Source organism: Mastigoproctus giganteus, chromosome 1 (assembly GCF_048544385.1).
Source record: "Mastigoproctus giganteus isolate SK-2022 chromosome 1, ASM4854438v1, whole genome shotgun sequence".
Taxonomy (NCBI): domain Eukaryota; kingdom Metazoa; phylum Arthropoda; class Arachnida; order Uropygi; family Thelyphonidae; genus Mastigoproctus; species Mastigoproctus giganteus.
The window spans coordinates 201,168,241-201,186,332 of record NC_143575.1 but is presented as its reverse complement, the minus strand read 5'-3'; the positions used below and the strand labels follow the sequence as shown (position 1 = coordinate 201,186,332).

The 18,092-nt window shown below is 36.8% G+C and overlaps 1 protein-coding gene across 1 annotated transcript in view; it reads right to left on the bottom strand.

Annotated features, from left to right (window-relative positions):
• Positions 1 to 18,092, bottom strand: part of LOC150091450 (exportin-4-like) — a 748,459-nt gene that overhangs the window by 312,031 nt on the left and 418,336 nt on the right. Inside the window, exon 12 of the mRNA XM_090383995.1 lies at positions 6,565 to 6,695. Within this exon, the coding sequence (XP_090240121.1) occupies positions 6,565 to 6,695 (131 nt within the window). The remainder of the gene's footprint in view (positions 1 to 6,564; positions 6,696 to 18,092) is intronic.

Below are 18,092 nucleotides of genomic sequence, written 5' to 3'. Positions count from 1 at the left end.
CATTGTAGGCATGATACATACAATAAAATGAAAGGCTTCTTACTGAATCCATCAACTACAAGGAGTACCAATGGCAGATTTACAGTGACTTAAACATTACTACTATCTTGTTAGGAATGCAGCAGGGAAACAAAATTTTGCTGTTTTATTTTTTAATAGAACAGTAAAGCATGGTCTTCTCATTATACAAGAAAAGACTGGCCTTCGAGGCAATCACTTGATCCAGGGATAAAATATGTCCATTACAGTCCACTAGCTGAGCCAAGCAAAATCCTGTTATGACAAAACTGGGACTTATGAAACAATTTGTTAAGGCCATGGATCAAGATGGACCAGCTTTCAAATACCTCAAGGAAAAATTACCAAGACTTGGTGTGGCAAAATAAAGGAAGTTGTGATCATTGGCCCACAGATATGGGACCTTCTCAAGGATGAACACTTTAATCAAACCCTCCATAGTGATGAGAAAGTGGCCTGGGATGCCTTCAAATTAGTAGCAACAAACTTTCTGGGAAACAACAAAGCAGATAACAATAAACATCTTGTGAGAAACCTTCTGTCATCATACCATAAATTATGGCTGCAACTCATCATTAAAAAAAATACACTTTCTTCACAGATAACTGGTGCATTAAGTGATGAGCATGGAGAGAGATTCCAACAGGACATCAGTGATAGAGAAGCAATACCAAGAACTCCGCAATGCTAGCTGACTATTGTCGGGCTGCGACAAGTGATTTCCCAGATGTGGGAGTGCAAACAACAGATAAAGAAGCAGCAGCATAAAACGTGAATCAAGTGATTTTATGTATTTTTCTGATCAATGTGATTCAATATATTTTTTCAAAAATTAAAAATTTATCAATTCTTATTATTTTAAATTGTTTTTAAAGATTTTAATAATATAACATGTTTTTCAATATCAGATATATTAACACAGTACAGTGGAAGTTCTTTATTTATCCCATATGTAGCATATTTTATACAATATCATCATCATTATCAGCCATTTTCAATCCACTGCAGGATGAAGGCCTCTCCAGCAACTTTCCAGTTCCTTCTCTTTTGAGCACTGGCCATCCATTTACTACTCACAAACTCATGAATTTCATCTATCCATCTCCACCTTTGTCTTCCAGGTTTTATTCTAGCTCCTCTTGGATACCATTCTGTTATTTTCTAAGTCCATCTGTCATCATGTCTTCAAGCTATGTTTCCTACCCAAGGCCATTTTAGTTCTTTAGTTTTGATAAGAATGTCCTTTACTTGAGTTTGCTGCCTAATCCATGTGTTTCTCTTCTTATCTAACAGTCTGATTCCAGTATAATTCGTTCCATTCTTCACTGTGTAGTTCTCAGCTTCTTTTCCATTCTTTTTGTGAGTGCCCAAGTTTCACTTCCATAAGTCATGGTGGGGAGTATACATTGGTTCATTATTTTACGTTTCAGACAAACTTGGATATTGCTCTTCAGTATGTGACTATATTTCCTGAATGCTATCCATCCAAAATTTATTCTTCTCTTGACTTCCAGCCATTTATTATTATTACAGCTAATAACTTGTCCCAGATAAGTATATGACTCCACCTTTTCGATTATTGCTCCTTCAATCATTATTTCCCTTTCTGTGGTATACCTGTTCATCATTACTTTTGTTTTAGCCATACTCATCTTTAGTCCAAAATCCTTACTAACCGTGCATAACTGATTAAGATTTTCCTCTAATTTTTTGGGATCGTGGCTTATGACCACAATGTCATCTGCAAATTGTAAATGGTTTAGGTACTCTCCGTTCACATTGACTCCTTTCTGTGACCAGTCTAATTTTCTGAAAGCTTCCTCAAGAGCAGCAGTACACAGCTTTGAAGATATTGTGTCTCCTTGTCGAACTCTTTTCTCAATTTTAAATTTCCCACCGTCTTTGTCTAGTCTAATAAAGGAGGCAGCACTCTCATATATTTTTTTCAAAATCATAATACAGTCAGTCCTCGTATAACACGTGTTTACACTACACGAATTCGATCATACACAATTTATAAATAGGGGAACGATATCTTATATAACACGAACTGAATTCGCTTATGCACGATTCGCCTTTGTGTTTACAAGAAATGGCAGTTGAACGCAGACTAACCCCAACCGATCGCAACACGATAGGAATGAAGAGAAGATTCTGAAAATGTATTTATGTTTTTTATATCAGTGAAAGGGAAACACATTTCACCATAATAACTTAAAAACCAACACAATTCCAGCTATCGGTATAATTGCAAATGCAATTAGATCGAGTTTACTACCAGTTTATAACAGATTCCACTAGCAGAAACGCAACTGGAAATTGTTTTTATTGTTTTATGGTAGTAAACCCCAGAAATGTGCTTTAGTAAAATGTGAGGTGTTAATAGTGTATCTCTGCCTTTACCGTGTTGTTTATTCAGTTGTCACATGTGCGCAGCTTTGTTTGTGTATCAAGCGTGCCTCATTTTGTAATTGTGCTTTATTCCCTACAAATTAGTAAAATACTTAAAAGGTGTAAAAAGGAAGCGTCCTGGTGAAGACACTACAGATTCGGAGAGAAAAAGAAAAGCAATATCGATAAACAGAGGCAGACTGGGTCAAAAATTCTTACCCGGGAAAATTTATAGTGGCCTCATACTAGCGTTTATGGCCAAAATCACACCGGCCTCCGGCCCACCGGAGTTTCCCTGGTAAGGCTTATGGCCAGTCTGCCTCCGTCGATAGAGAAAAAATATGAAATTGTGAAACGCTTTGGGCGAAATGAAAGACCATGTGATATTGCACGTGCTACAGACCTAAATGAGGCAACACCGAGAATTACAAAGAATGCAAAGAAAATAAAAACAACTTTTATAGCAGGACCAACTCAAAGTGTAATTAAAATCCATTAGATTAAGACACAAAGAATTGGAAGAGATGGAATGGCTGTCATCTGTTTGGATGGAAAATCAAACAAAAAACAAGTTGGCTTATGATAGAAGTAAAAGCATTAGCAATATTTTATTAAGTAATAGTCGTAATAAAATACGTAAGTATTTTATTACGATTATTTATTGTGTTTGGTAATGTTTTGGTTACAAATGTGTGTTCAATCTTGGGTGGTCGGCACCTAACCCTATTTTTCCCATAGGGCCTGTTGTTTATATTGCACAAGGGTTTCTAGGAACACAACTATCGTGCTATACGAGGACAGACTATACATGGGATATCTATGCCTTGTCTTTCCAGTGCCCGAAACATTGCCTTATGCTGTATGGAGTCAAATGCCTTTCTAATCCACAAATGCCAGGCATAATGGTCTTTTATATTCATTTGCTTTCTCCATTAGCTGTGATATTATGTGAAGGTGATCCATAGTTGAGAATCCTGTCCTAAAGCCAGCTTGCTCTTTCGGTTGATTCTCATCAAGTATTCTTTCTAATCTGTTAGTAATGACCCTTGTGAACAACTTATAGATGTGGGATAACAAGCTATTTGGTCTATAATTTCCAATTTCTGATTTTTCTCCTTTCTTATGCAGCAAAACTATGATTGCATTATTCCACTACTTAGGCGTCACACCTTTTCTAATGCACTCTGTGAAGAGCCTTGCCAGTTTTTGTGTTATGTCTCTTTCTCCCAATTTTAACAACTCTACAGGAACTTCATCTTCCCCGGGGCTTTCTGATTCTTCATTTTCTTCAATGCATGTTCTACCTCATTAGGAAGAATATTGGGTATGTCGTATGTGTTGCTACTTTGCAATCCATCTTCCTCACTGCTGGCATCATTCCCCTGCTCCTTGTATTATTCTCTATAGTAGTCTTCTGATATTTGAATTATGCCTTCTCTGCTGTTTATAAGTACACCATCGCTATTCTTCAGTTTCAGTATCATTTGTCTTTCTGTATTACTGCTCATGTCTGCTGATTTAAATCCTTTGTTTTCCCTTAATGCTTGTTCTACTTTTCTTGTGTTAAATCTTCTTATGTCCTCTCTGAGTCTCTTTCTAATGGCTTTGCATAACTCAGTATACTCAATTTTCTCCCTGTCAGTGTTTTTCTTGCTTTTCATTTGTCGTCTTCGGTTCATCATGACAAGTGTTTCTTGACTAATTTTTTCTTCTTTGGATTTCTTTTTCCCTATAGGTTTCTTGGGCTTTATCACTTTCAGAAAGTTGTAATATTCCTCGTCGATATCTTGGTCCTGAGCAGTGTGCAGCAGCTCACACTTGTTCTTAAGTTCCAGTACATACTGGTTTTTCTCCTCTTCTGTTATCTCAAAGACCTTTGCATTATTTACTCGAGTCAGTTTTTTCCTTTCCTACATCTATATACAATATAGGACACATAATGGATATTTTCAAAAATTGAGAAGAATATTTTTTTAATGCTGATTTCTCAATACCACACATGCAAAACAATAAATAAATACACTTTCATCAAAGAAACAAAAAAAATTGAAAATCTGTTGACCAGTTCATGTGTTATTTATAATTATGACATTTGAAAATTAATTAATACTAATTAATAACTTCTCAGTACAAGTATTAAAATCAACTAATATAATATAACTGAGATGAATTATTAATTTGAAAACAAATTAGTAAAAATAAAACAAATTTTACAAGAGAGTTCCTGATTGAAATTTTGATGTAGAGCTGGAAATGGACATAAATATTATATCAAGAAGATATAATCTTCTTGATATAATACTCCACTACCCTAGTGTAATATGTACTGCTCATTAGGCTGATAGGTGCAAAAAATATTAAATAAATAACATGCATGTTGGCTCTGTGATTTATTAATCTAAAGAGGCTATAAAAGCACATGAAACTTTAGAAAGTGAACAAAATGGTTAGCAGATGACCACCTGAGGGTGTGCAATGCATTTAACACACGAGACAATGATATGTACAGCTGAAAAACTTTGAAAGGGGGATCACTGGAGTGTCAAAAGCTGGATGGCTAACATGTAAATTGACACTCATGTTGGTTGTTATGCCCAAATGGTTGTATGCTGTTGGTTGTTTGTTTGTTTATTTGATTTTTAGGAGCATTAGCAACTAAGGCCATATTGCTCCGGGATATGCGGTGGTCATTCCCTGACCTTTCTGCATCCTCCGTATTTGGTGGTGACGGGCTCGAACCCCGGTCTAATCAAGAAGCATGTGCTACGAGTGCTGTTGGAAATATGGACCTCGTGTCATCAGGCTTTGGTGACATCAAAAGAACATTAAGGAGGAGGAAGGATCAATGGATCTGCCAACTAGAAACAGGAACATGTGATCTGTTACAATCTAAATTTCTAACGTCATATTGCACTGGAGGGCAAAATTAGTAGATGGCCAAAAGCAGGATGCATCCTTACCCACTTCCTCATCTGACTCTGAAACCATTCTATCATCATTAGTATTTGCAGTGATGCAGGGAGAGAGCTCCTTGGGAACAAGAATGTTATCATATAATCTTTAGTGATGGTTTGCATTTCTGTTTTGATCCAGTAATGTCTGGAATCTTTTTTTTTTTTTTTTTTTTTTTTTTTTTTTTTTTTTTTGGTAGTTGTTGGCGCATCGGCTTCTGTGGCCATATTGCACCTCCCAAGGGTTTTTTTGCAGTACTTTGATCCAAGCCCGAGGCGGGAATCGAACCCGCGACCTTTGGGTTGCCGAGCAGGTACTTTACCCACTCGGCTAGCCCGGTCGGCATGTCTGGAATCATAGTTTGGAGAGCCACGAGTAACAACAGCAATTCACCTCTGGTCATTATCAATGGCACATTGATGATAAGATATGTTGAAACCAGTTGTTAAGACAAGACAAGTGCTTTGACTTTTTCTATGTTCCATTCCAAATGCTATCTTGCAGCAGGACAATTACTACCCATATGCAGTTCTCATCCTAACAATGCTTATTGTGATGTGGACACACTTCTTTGGCCTGCACATTTGACAGGTTTTTGTTGCCTATGATGGGACATTTATTGACCTCTACCTCTTTCCCCACACTATGTTGCCAAACTTATGGCAAAAGTGCAAGAAGTATGGCTCAATGTTCACTGAGGTAACAATTGCCACCTTCTGAACATCTTACCACAAAATCTGACCTCTTGTAACACTAACACTGTTCATGAAAGCTATACTATATACTGAAGTATTGCCTCCTCAAATCATTGTTAAAAATTGTACAGTAATGTAGAAATGCTATTGTGCTGACTAAAATTGTGCTGACTAAACTATGATTCCAGACATTACTGGATCAAAACAGAAATGCAAACCATCACTACTGATGAACCAATACACACTTTAATCATTTCTTGTCTACACAGACATATCTCGCTCCACTTATTTTCAGCTATAAAAAAAAACATGCACTCCATTTATGTGGGACAATTTTGATGACAAGCAGTGTACTCAACATGTTCTTGATACAGCCACACATCATAAGGAACCTATTAAATACACTCTTCTGTCAAATCTATTGCATCTTTTTTACCACACTTCTAAAAATAAATTATTATTATTTAAACAAAATATATATTAGAATTCAATATTTCACCACACTTACCACATATCATAACCAACCAGTGGATATCTTCATTAAGATTATCTAAGATACGAGAATCACTGACTGTCATTGAATTCTGATGAATTCTTTGCAAATGGCTATGAAGTCGTGATACACGATCTTCCATTAATCTGAAGTAAATAAGAAAATGGCTACATATCGGTTAAAATGATAATGATCATAAAAAGAAATGGAGGATGGACAAGTAAACAATACACAAAAGAAAATGAAAGAATCAAAATAAATTCATTGAACATCTTTTATTATTTCATTGGAACTGCTACAACTTTTCAGAAAATGGCATCTTTAAACAATGGCAGGGATATCACATTATCTCTATATACATGAGACTTGAGGTAGCCTCATGACCAAAGATTGGCTGGTCAAGCCTGAGGATCTAGGAGAGCTATTTATGTAAATAATGTCAACCAAGTAGACAGTCTGTACAAAAAATGGGCTTCAATAATTATTTTACTGGGTATGCAACATGGAGCGGTGATTTAATAGATTTTACTGTCTCTGTTACATTGTGCAGTAATGTTATTGTGCTGACTACAACCCTTTTTATGATAATGTAGCATAAAAGATTGATATATCACACTGAGACCTTGCAGTTTTTCAAACTGCAAGGTGATATATCATGTTACCAGAAACACAACCTCAAAGAAAAATGGCCAATGATGAACAATTTGGTAAACCATTACTTCTAATGTCTACAGAGAAGACTTGGTATAATAGGAGGGTTGTCTATTGCAAAAATATGGCAGTTGGTATTAGTAGAGGCAAATGATGCAAAGAAGCAAGCTTATATAGTATCAGAAAAAAAATAAAATAAAATAAAAAAATAAATTATCCACCTCATCTATCCATCCCTCCTAAAAATTTGTCCAATTCTTTTTTACATTTATTCAAACCGTAAGATGGAAGGAAGTTTGTTCCAACATTCTCTCGCTGAAAGCAAATTTCTGTACATTAATTCTGCAACCACTCTTCCTCAATTTAAATGTACAGTAGAATTTCGATTATCTGCTGGGATACGGGACAGATACCATAACGGATAATCAAATAGATGGATAATAGAATATGTACATTAAAAATATTATACATACAATAGACCATGTGATCTCACTTGTTTATTTTATTACATAACACATAACCTTTAATTAAACTTTAATAATAATTAAAGTTTAATTAATGAAATTTAATTAAACTTTAATTATTATTTCTTTTTTACCTGGTCATCAAAAAATCATAGTACAGATATCTACATACATACCTAATTTTAATATTTTGACTGACCAGAAATCAGTGTCTTCACAGACTGATCAGTGTCTTTTGTTTCATTACCCCTTGAGCCTTTTGGGAGGCAATGTTACGAATTTTACACAAAAGTAATACAGTGGATTCCAGCTATTTGGGCCACCAGTTAATCGGGGCAGCCGTTTATTTGGGGCAAATCTTAAAAAACAGAAACCAATCGAGAAAATAGCCAGAGTTTACTTCGCTTAATTGGGACAGCATGCCGTTTAATCGGATCAGGAGACCGTAGCACTGGAGATTACCCTATAATTGTCTCTGACGGTATCATGTGGTTCGTTCGAAATTCTGGAGGTCACAACCATAAAACAATAAAAACAATTAGCAGTCACCTGTTTATTGGGCTTTTCTGTTGGTAGAATCTATCATAAACGGACAGTAAACTTATTCCGATTATAACGTATATTCTTCCAATTTTCACGTATCATTTAATTTTTTAATTGGTAAGGTAATAAAGGGTAAATTTGTGCTTAATATATCTTTGCTTTAATAGCCTGTGGATAATATTCCTCCTATTTCGCTAATTAGAATCGCTGTTTAATAGAATTAAAATTCAATTCACAAACGTGATCACAATGACCGGCGCTTACTGCACATCGTATAGCGAACAGTATTTTACTATGTTGAGTTCGTTGTAACGTGATTTGATTGTGCAGTGAACCAATTGTAAAGGGGGGGGGGTTTACATTGTATTTTTAAATAAATACGTGACACTTCAGACAGTTGGGGCAGCCGCTTAATCGGGCCAAAATGCACTAGTCCCGATGTGTCTCAAATAACCGGAATGGACTGTATTTGCATAGCATTTGCTTCTTCTTGTACCTCAAACCACTCAATGCACTTTGACAACATAGTTTCTGTTTCACAGCGGCTAATTATGTTTGTTGTTCCATTAACAGCAGGTTTTTCTTCTTCTTGTTTCAGAAACATCCAAAATTGTCATCGCTCTTTGCACAATTTCATCATCATCTAAAATTTCGCATCTGATGTCCATTTTATCCATATCCAGCCAATCATTTACTTCCTCCATTGAAATATTTTTAAAACCAAGAACATTTGAACATAACTGGAAAATTCTAGTTTCTTTTGGAATGGTTTCTGTATCAGCTGAATATATTTCTGGCCACAACTTATTCCAGCTTCTCTGTATTGTTTGAACTGCAACATCATTCCAGGCATCAGTGACATTGAAAATTGCATCTTTTATAGTGTAGCTTTTCCAAAACTCTATTACAACTAATTTATTTTCTGCCGATACAAGTTTTTGAATGGACATTTTGTAATAACAACATTTCATACGATGAATCACGCCTTGGTCCATCAGTTGAATAAGAGATGTCGTGTTTGCTGGCAAAAAGTGAAATCATATTTTTCCATCATCGCTTTTTAAATCACATACATGTATGAATGAGTAGGTGCATTGTCTATCAGTAGCATTGCATATTGTGGTAGAACTTTTGAGGCCAAATCTGATCTTGCACATGGTACAAATATTTTATGAAACCAATCAGGAAATATATCTTGGCTCATCCATGTGTTGTTTTTTGAGAAATATTTAACTGGCAAAGCATTTAAATTAATATTTTTAAATTATCTAGGCTTTTTTGGTTTTCCTATAACAACCAAAACCAATTTATGACTACTGCTGGCATTAACACATACCATTATAGTGCGATCTTTTATCCTGGTGCCATGTATTCAGTAGTAGTAGTAGTGGCATGTGATGCAAGAAACCAAGTGTATGAGCTTATGCAGCATAAGGCAAAAAAAAAAAAAAAAAGTCACACCATTCCCTCCAAATGCCTATCCAGTTCCTCCTTAAATTTATTCAACCTATCAACTTCCACAATGACAGATGGAAGTTTGTTCCAGCAATTAACAACCCGCTGGCTAAAGGCAAATTTCCGCCCATTTTTCTACATCTGTCTTTTCTTAGTTTGAATTTATGCCCCCTTAGGTTCGTAATCTGAACAAGTGGAAGGATCCCATCAGAATTAAGTGTGCTCAACCCATTCAAGGCCTTATAGACCTCAATCAGATCACTGCGCAGGTGCCTAGTCTCCAGCCACTGCAATTTGCAGAACTTAAGCCTCTCTTGGTAAGAGGATCCCTTCATTCCCCTCACCAATCTTGTTGCCCTTCTCTCTATACGCTCAAGTAAATCTACATCCTTCCTAAAATGAGGCCTCCAGACCTGTACGCAGTACTCAAGGCGTGGCCTGACCACTGCCTTACACAGAGAGACAATCACCTCCTTCTCCCTGCTAGCAAAATTCCTATATATCATTGACAAAACCCCATGACCTGCCCTGGCAGCCTGTCTGCATTGCTCAGAAAACTTCATATCTGAGTGCACAATTACTCCCAGGTTTTTTCATTTTCTACCATCTTAAGCGTAGTACCACACAGTTGGTACGTTTCTCTGGGGTTACTTCTACCCATATGCAGTACTTTGCATTTCTCAAGGTTAAACTTCAGTTGCCACTTCTTAGCCCATCTGCCCAAATTATCTAGATCCTGTTGCAGTAGCACACTGCCATTACTGTCATTAACAACCCTGCCAACCTTTGTATCATCTGCAAACTTCGACATTAAGCCTGATATACCTTCATCAATATCATTGATAAATGCACAAAACAACAGTGGACCTAACACCGAAACCTGTGGGACTCCACCAATAACATTAGTCCACGAAGAGCAGCATCCATTGATTACCACCTTCTGTCTTCTCCCACTTAGCCATCCTTTTATCCATTGTAGCAACTTACCCTTAATACCATTCTGCTCCAATTTGTACAATAGTCTTCCATGTGCAACAGTGTCAAAAGCTTTCCTGAAATCCAAATATATGATATCAAAATTATTTTTTGCATCCAGTTCCTTTGTAACCACATCATAATATCCTATCAAATTTGTCAGACAAGACTTTCCCTTAACAAACCCATGCTGTGTCTGAATTATTGCTGTAGTCTTGTTTAGATGATCCTGCAATGCATCTTTAACCAGTGACTCCATTATTTTACATGGAACAGAAGTTAAACTAACTGGTCTGTAATTACTCGTGTCCCCCTTCAATCCCCTTTTGTGAATTGGGGATACATTTGCACATCTCTAGTCTGTGGGAACCTCCGCTGAGTCCAAGGATGCTCTCATAATTATGGCTTTAAAGGTTTGCTTAGTTGCTTTGCCGCCTCCTTTAATATAATTGGATAGATACCATCCACCCTAGGTGCTTTTCTTATGTTTAACTTCAACAATTTCTCCTCCACTTTGCTCTCAGTTATTACAAAATCATTAAGTATCCTGCTACAATTTGATAACCTTCTGCCATTTTCAAACCTTAACAATTCCTCATGTGTGAATGTAGATGCAAAATACTCATTCAGTCTGTTTGCTATCTGAGCAGGATCATCAACACTCAAACCATCAATGTCAAGTGGACCAATCAGATTCATCCCCTTCCTTTTAGAGTTTATATAAGTAAAGAAATCCTTGCTGTTTTTCTTAGCATCTTTTGCCAAGGATTTCTCGTAATCTGCCTTCGCCTGCCTAACCTCCTTTGTGACCTGATTACAAACTAGCTTATATCTGCCATAGGCTTCTGAGTTGCTTGAAAATTTATATGCATCCCATGCATTTTTCTTCTCTGTTACGAGTCTCATTAGATAACCATTTAGGCCTAAACCTTGAAAAATATTTCTTAATAGGTATGAAACTTTTAGTAGCATCCACGATTAATTCCTTGAATGCTTCCCACTTACAATTTACTGTTGGTAACATCACCAGTTGATCCCACTGTGCAGAATTTAAAAACTGTCTGAGACCACTGTACTCACCTTTACGGAAGCAAAAACCCTTTCCTTTACCCCTGATGGTAATTAAATCTTTAAGTAAATCCCATATCAGTACACTGTGATCACTGCCACCTAGTGGTTCTTTTATCTGCAAATTCTTAATACACGAATGATCACTGCTGATAACCAGATCAAGAGTATTACTTTCTCTGGTTGCCTCTCGAACATGCTGCTGCAGAAAACAATCATCCAATAAATCCACAAAAGTCTGACTAGTGTGTGAGTGACCAACCCACAAGTTGCAGTCAATATCTGGGAAGTTAAAATCCCCCATTATAAGACATTCCAATTTACTAGCCCACTCTTATTGTTGTTGTTGTTATGGAGGCTTAATGGCACATAAGCTGCTAAGGCTGCTTTTAATATAATAAGTGAATAGGCTGCTAATGTGCCTATTCACTTATTATATTAAAACATGAGTTTTCCATAAATCAGAAGAAAATCTGAAATCATAAATAATTAAAAAGCCCAGTTTGCCTGAGAAAAGTCAGAAAATTCAGAAATATTTGGCTTATCACCAATCAGATTTTCAAGAGTTATTGGTTTATGAAGATTAATCAGTGAGATCAAGGATGAAGTTCTGGCTTGTTTATAATAGGGGCAGCCAATAAGAATATGTTTTACAGTCGAATTGTTAGAACAATGTGTACATTGTGGTGGATCATCTCCTGTCAGTAAATGAAGGTGGGTCAGATGAGTATGTCCTATTCTTGCCCTTGAGAGGACTACTACTTCTCGTCTCGATGTACGGACACTGGAGCGCCAAATTTTCGGGTCTTGTTTAAACTGAAAGAGTTTATTATTAGTCTGAGAGTGCCAGAGTGCTGTCCATTGTGATAGGCAAGCAGCATGAACGATTAGTGCATAATCTGATGCTGGAACAGGGATGTTGGTTAAATCTAAGGTAGTTGGATTTTTTGCAGCTTTATCGGCCAGTTCATTGTCTAAAATACCGGAATGTGCTGGAATCCACAAAAAAGTGACCTGTTGATTGCGTTCTTTAATTTGCAGTAATAAGCTTCTGATTTCATCTAGAACAGGGTGAACTTTATCTGAGGAATTTCATAACGACATGATTGAGCTGAGGGAATCAGTGTAAATAACAGATTTTAAGGAACAGTCAGAATAGAGATTTTCTAAAGCTAGTTTTATTGCGTATAATTCAGCAGAAAATGTACTAAATTCTGATGGAAGGGAAGCTGATACAATTGTATCAGCTTCCAAATATAGCTGATACAATTGTATCAGCTATATTTGGAAACACTGCAGCTGCTCCAACATTTCAATTAGATTTAGAGCCATCTGTATAAATTGGGGAGAAATCAGAATAACTTTGAGTGTGAACTGCATGAATTTGGTTGACATTTGATGCTTGCAAAGAATTCTTTCTCCATTGACAGAGGTAAGTGTCACAGATTGGAAGAGGAGGAGGAGTCCATGGAGGTTGAGTATAAGTTGCTACCTGCTTTACGGAATGGATGGAAATATTCCAAACTTGCACCAGTTCAAGAAGGCGAAGACCAGCTGGTTTTACTATGCTAGGCTTGCTTCTGTATAGGATTTCTAACGGTGGGTTAAAAAGGTATGACTGAACGGGATGAGAGGCACAACTTTGTATCTTGACAGCATATTTCAGTAACAGTGTTTTCCTGCGTAAAGTTAGTGGGGCTCATAAGCATCAATGCAAAGACTATGTGCTGGTGACGTTCTGAATGCACCAATTGCAATTCTCAAAGCACTGTGCTGAATGAGATCAAGCCAGCATAATGCACTCTTTCTGGCAGAATCATAGATTGGAGCACCATAATCGAGACGGGATCTGATTAATGCCCTGTATAACCAAAGAAGGGAGGTACGATCTGCACCCCATGTTTGGGCAGATAAAACTCTGAGTATGTTTAACTTTTTTAGACATGAAGTCCGTACATTTTTAATATGATCTAGGAAATTTAACTTATTGTCAAGGGTTAATCCTAGAAATCGGATGTTGCTAGTGACCGGGACAAAGACATTAGAAATTTGAAGTTCAGGATCTGGATGAAGTTTGCGTTGTCTACAGAAATGGATAGCAACTGTTTTCTGCTGCGAGAGCCGACAGCCGTTGAGGCTCGCCCATTGTTGAATTTTATTAAGTGATATCTGGATCTGGTTGGAACAAGATTTCCATCTTTTTTGGTCTTTATACGTTTTGCACTAATTACTCTTTGATTGCCCAGTTCCTGCAATAATTCCTCTTCAGATACTGTAATCAGGTCCCACTCTGTGATGACACCTTTTGACGAGTTTAACGTATTGTGGGGAGTGATAGATACCGGTAGCCCAGCAAAAGTTGTTGTTTTAAGCAGCTACTCTGAATGTTTTGAGGAGGCTGTTTCGATTAGGAGGTCTCCGGATTGCAGTCGTTTAACCATTTTCGGTGTACCAGCAATGGATTCCAAAAATCTTTGGATGACAAATGGTGATAATTTGCCGACAGGCTGGTTGGAGAGCGAATGTATTACAAGGAAGTTTGGCATTTCATGAGCCTTTTTGGTTGGTTCAGGTCATCATCATTTGGTTTGTCTGGCCTTGAATTTGAAGGCTCTAGTGGTGGATAGTCATTTATATCCATCGTTACTCCTTTTCGCCCTGGAGGATAACTTTTCCTCCAGGTTAACGGCTCCGCCACGGGGAGGCAGGACTGTGCCGCTCGGAGGCCAAGCGGTTGAAGTGTTAGTTAATTAGTAAAAATATAAATGGAGGAAAATGTAAAGAAAGGTGTATTTTCCTTTCTGTGTTCTACTTGTTACTTTTCAAGTATAGAACTGTTTTTAAAGTACGACTGCTGAAAGAAATCTGAACGTAAAATATAATTTCAGTCGCTTATCAAGAGCACTTTATGAATCGTAAGAATATAGCTTGGCCTCGAAATACGCTTGGCACCCGGTAGCCCACGCTATTTCTCTGTACAATTGTTCATTGTACTCATTCGAGTCATTAGGCCTATAACACACTCCTACTCCTACAGTCATTGAGGCCAGTGTCTTTCGAGGTAGTGCCTTCCTCAATTAAGGCCAGTCTCATTGCAGTTGTATGTTTGGTCTTTAACCAAACTTCGATCAGCTATTTCTTTCTGTAGTTTTTCACAATAAACAGAAATTGCTGTGCTATCTGCACTTAGCTTCTCACCATGGATTGGCAACTGTCAAATACCATGGTGAAGCTTAAATTTGTCTTGCATTTTATAGCTTTTTTATTGATTTCAACGACTTTTTCAATTATTATAGGTCCTGACAATGGAATTCCTTGGCTACGTTTTTGAACAAACCATTGAAACATTGCAGTATCCAACTGTTCATTTTTTAGCAAGCTTCATTGTTTTACAGCTTTTAACATTACCATCAGTAGTTTCCATTTTTGAAATATGGTTTTCAATTTTGTCTGCATCACACTTTATATCATTTACTGTTGTTCTTCCTATTCCATAAACCAATGCTATACTTGTAGCACTTTCACCTTTTCTTAGATGATTATTTCAATTTTTTGTAATAATCCAAACACTACTCATTTACGTTTCTCTGTCATTTCAATGGGTTTACTAAATAAAAATTATTAAAATGTGAAAGAAGAGGTTAAAGTATAACCATATACAGTGAGTTGTATACAAAGACCTAGTGACACATGGTGCCAATATCACAATGCATTACAGCGTAGTGGGGTTAAGTGACGGTTAATAGGGTGACAAACAATCGAAGTTCTACTGTATGTCTCCCTTATATGTGTTACCTCAGCAAGAGTAAATATGCTATTAACATTTAGTTTACTTAATCCATCCACAAAACCTTAAAAACCTCAATCAAATCTCTTTGCAGGTGCCTAGTTTCCAGATGGTGCAATTTGCAAAAACTGAAATCTTTCTTGGTACGAGTACCTTTCTGTTCCTCATTACTCTTCTCTTTACCCATTCTAAAAGATCCACATCCTTCGTAAAATGAAGCTTCTGGACTTGCATTCTCAAGATGTGGCCAAACCATTGTATTAAAAAAAGCAGAATAATTATCTCCTAATCCTATTGGTAAAATAGTTGTCCTGGCAACTCATCTGCACTGCTCAGATAACATCACGTCTGACTGCACAATTACCTACAAGTCCTTTTTCATGTTCTACTACCTTGAGTGTGGTTTTTGCTTGTTATTTAGTTTTTAGGAGCATTAGCAACTAAGGCCATATTGCTCTGGGATATGCGGTGGTCATTCCCTGACCTTGCCGCATCCTCCGTATTTGGTGGTGACGGGCTTGAACGCCGGTCTAATCAAGAAGCGTATGCTACGCACTGCTGCTCCTTCCCACCTGCTACGGAGGCACCTCAAGTGTGGTACCACACAGCATGTCATTGGGGGATTACCATACTACTGACGTGCAGTACCTTGCATTTATCAATGTTAAAATTCAATTGCCACTTCTCAGCCCATCTGCCTAATATTTTAGGTATTGTTCATTGCATACTCTGATTATTGTCGTTAACCTGTCACTGAACCCTGGAACACTCCACTAATAACAATAGTCCATGAAGAGGGGTGTCCACTGACAACCACTCTCACTCTCTCTCTCTCTCTCTCTCTCTCTCTCCTCCCACTCAACCATCCTTTACATAGCAAAGATAATGTCACAGTAACTTGCCACTAACTACACTGCTCCAATTTGTATGCTAGTCTTTCATTTAGAACAGTATTAAAAGCATTCCTAAAATCTATGTATATGATATCAGAATTATTTTTTGCATCCAGTTCCTTTGTTAATGTGTCATAGTATACAATCAGACTGGTTTTCGCATTTTGTATACGCTTGTTCACCCCCTTAACAAATCCACACTATTTTTGTCAAAAATTTGTATGGTCCTACATTTCTTCTTTAATCAGTGACTATTATTTTTTCCCTTTGTGAATTGGGAAGACATCTGCACGTCTCCACATCATGAGAACTTCCCCAGAATCCAGGGATGCTCTCATAATTATGGATATAGGTTTGCTTACCTCTTTTGTAGCCTCTTGTAAAAATACTGAATACAACTCACCTGATTCAGGTGTCTTATTTCCTTTTAACTTCAACAATTTCTGTCATTTATCACAATTAGCTCCCTGTTAGAATTTAACACACTTCTGTCATCCCCATTTCTAAAACATTCCTCACCTGTGATAGAGATACCAAATATTTATTCAGGTTTTCAATAAAACTTGAACAAGACCAATGCAATTCATCCCTCTCCTTCTACTGTTAACATAAGTAATAAAGTCATTGTTACATTTATTTGCCAGAGTTTTCTCATAATCAGCCTTTGCTTGTCTAGCCTGTTTTATGACATGATTGCAGTTTATACTTACTACAGGTTTCTGTATCCACTGATAATTTATATGCATCACATGCATTTTTCTTCACTGCTGGTAGTCTCATCAGTTCATCTAACATCCAATGAGGTCTAGGTACCAAACAGTAACTTTCCAAATAAAAAAAATTATCTAATTATGTACCAGGTACATGAGTTGTTGCCGATCTACTCTGAGACCGATAGTGTCACTGATGTCACAGTGGCAGCTGTTAAAAACGTCTTTACTGCAGGAACTCATTATGAACACATTTTGTGTATATGTTCATGAAGACATGTTGTATTATAATTCTGATACCGAATTATTTTAGGAAATTGTCTTTTCACCCATCCCCCATTTCTTTTTTCAATAATGAGCAGTAAATTGTGCAAGAGTTATCTTTTAATGTTTCGCCCCGTTTTACATATTTATCAAAAATACTTCCACATATCCAAATCTTTCCACATACTCAAATACTCACTATCAACTTGTTGCTCATCCAATTCAGCTTTTGATTTATGTAATTTCAGACACTCATGTGACCATACCATTGGCACGTATTCAATCGCTCTTGAAGACACGGACATTGGGTATCGTAATAAATACCAAGCTGCCTCTTGTGAACTCACCGCCACAGAATTCAATACATCTACACTTAATGCTCATATTAGATCAGTTATATCAGGATATTCTTCTTGTAGCTCTATAATTTTCCTTTGCAGGTTGCTTATTCCTCTGTTAGTTTTATTCAAATATTCAACTACATACGCTGCACATGAATATTCTTCTATGATAAATTGTAAATCCGAATTAAACTGAGCACTCCTAAAATACAAGGATTGTAATTATTCATAAATTTATCTTCTATCTTGTATTTAAGAAATACATGGTCATTTGATACCAGCCCTCAAAATATTTATATATTCTTCTTCTGATTGGCATTGATTTGATTTAAAAACTTCTTCGAAATTAACATGATTATCCAATTCTAATAAGTCATGCATTTTACGATATT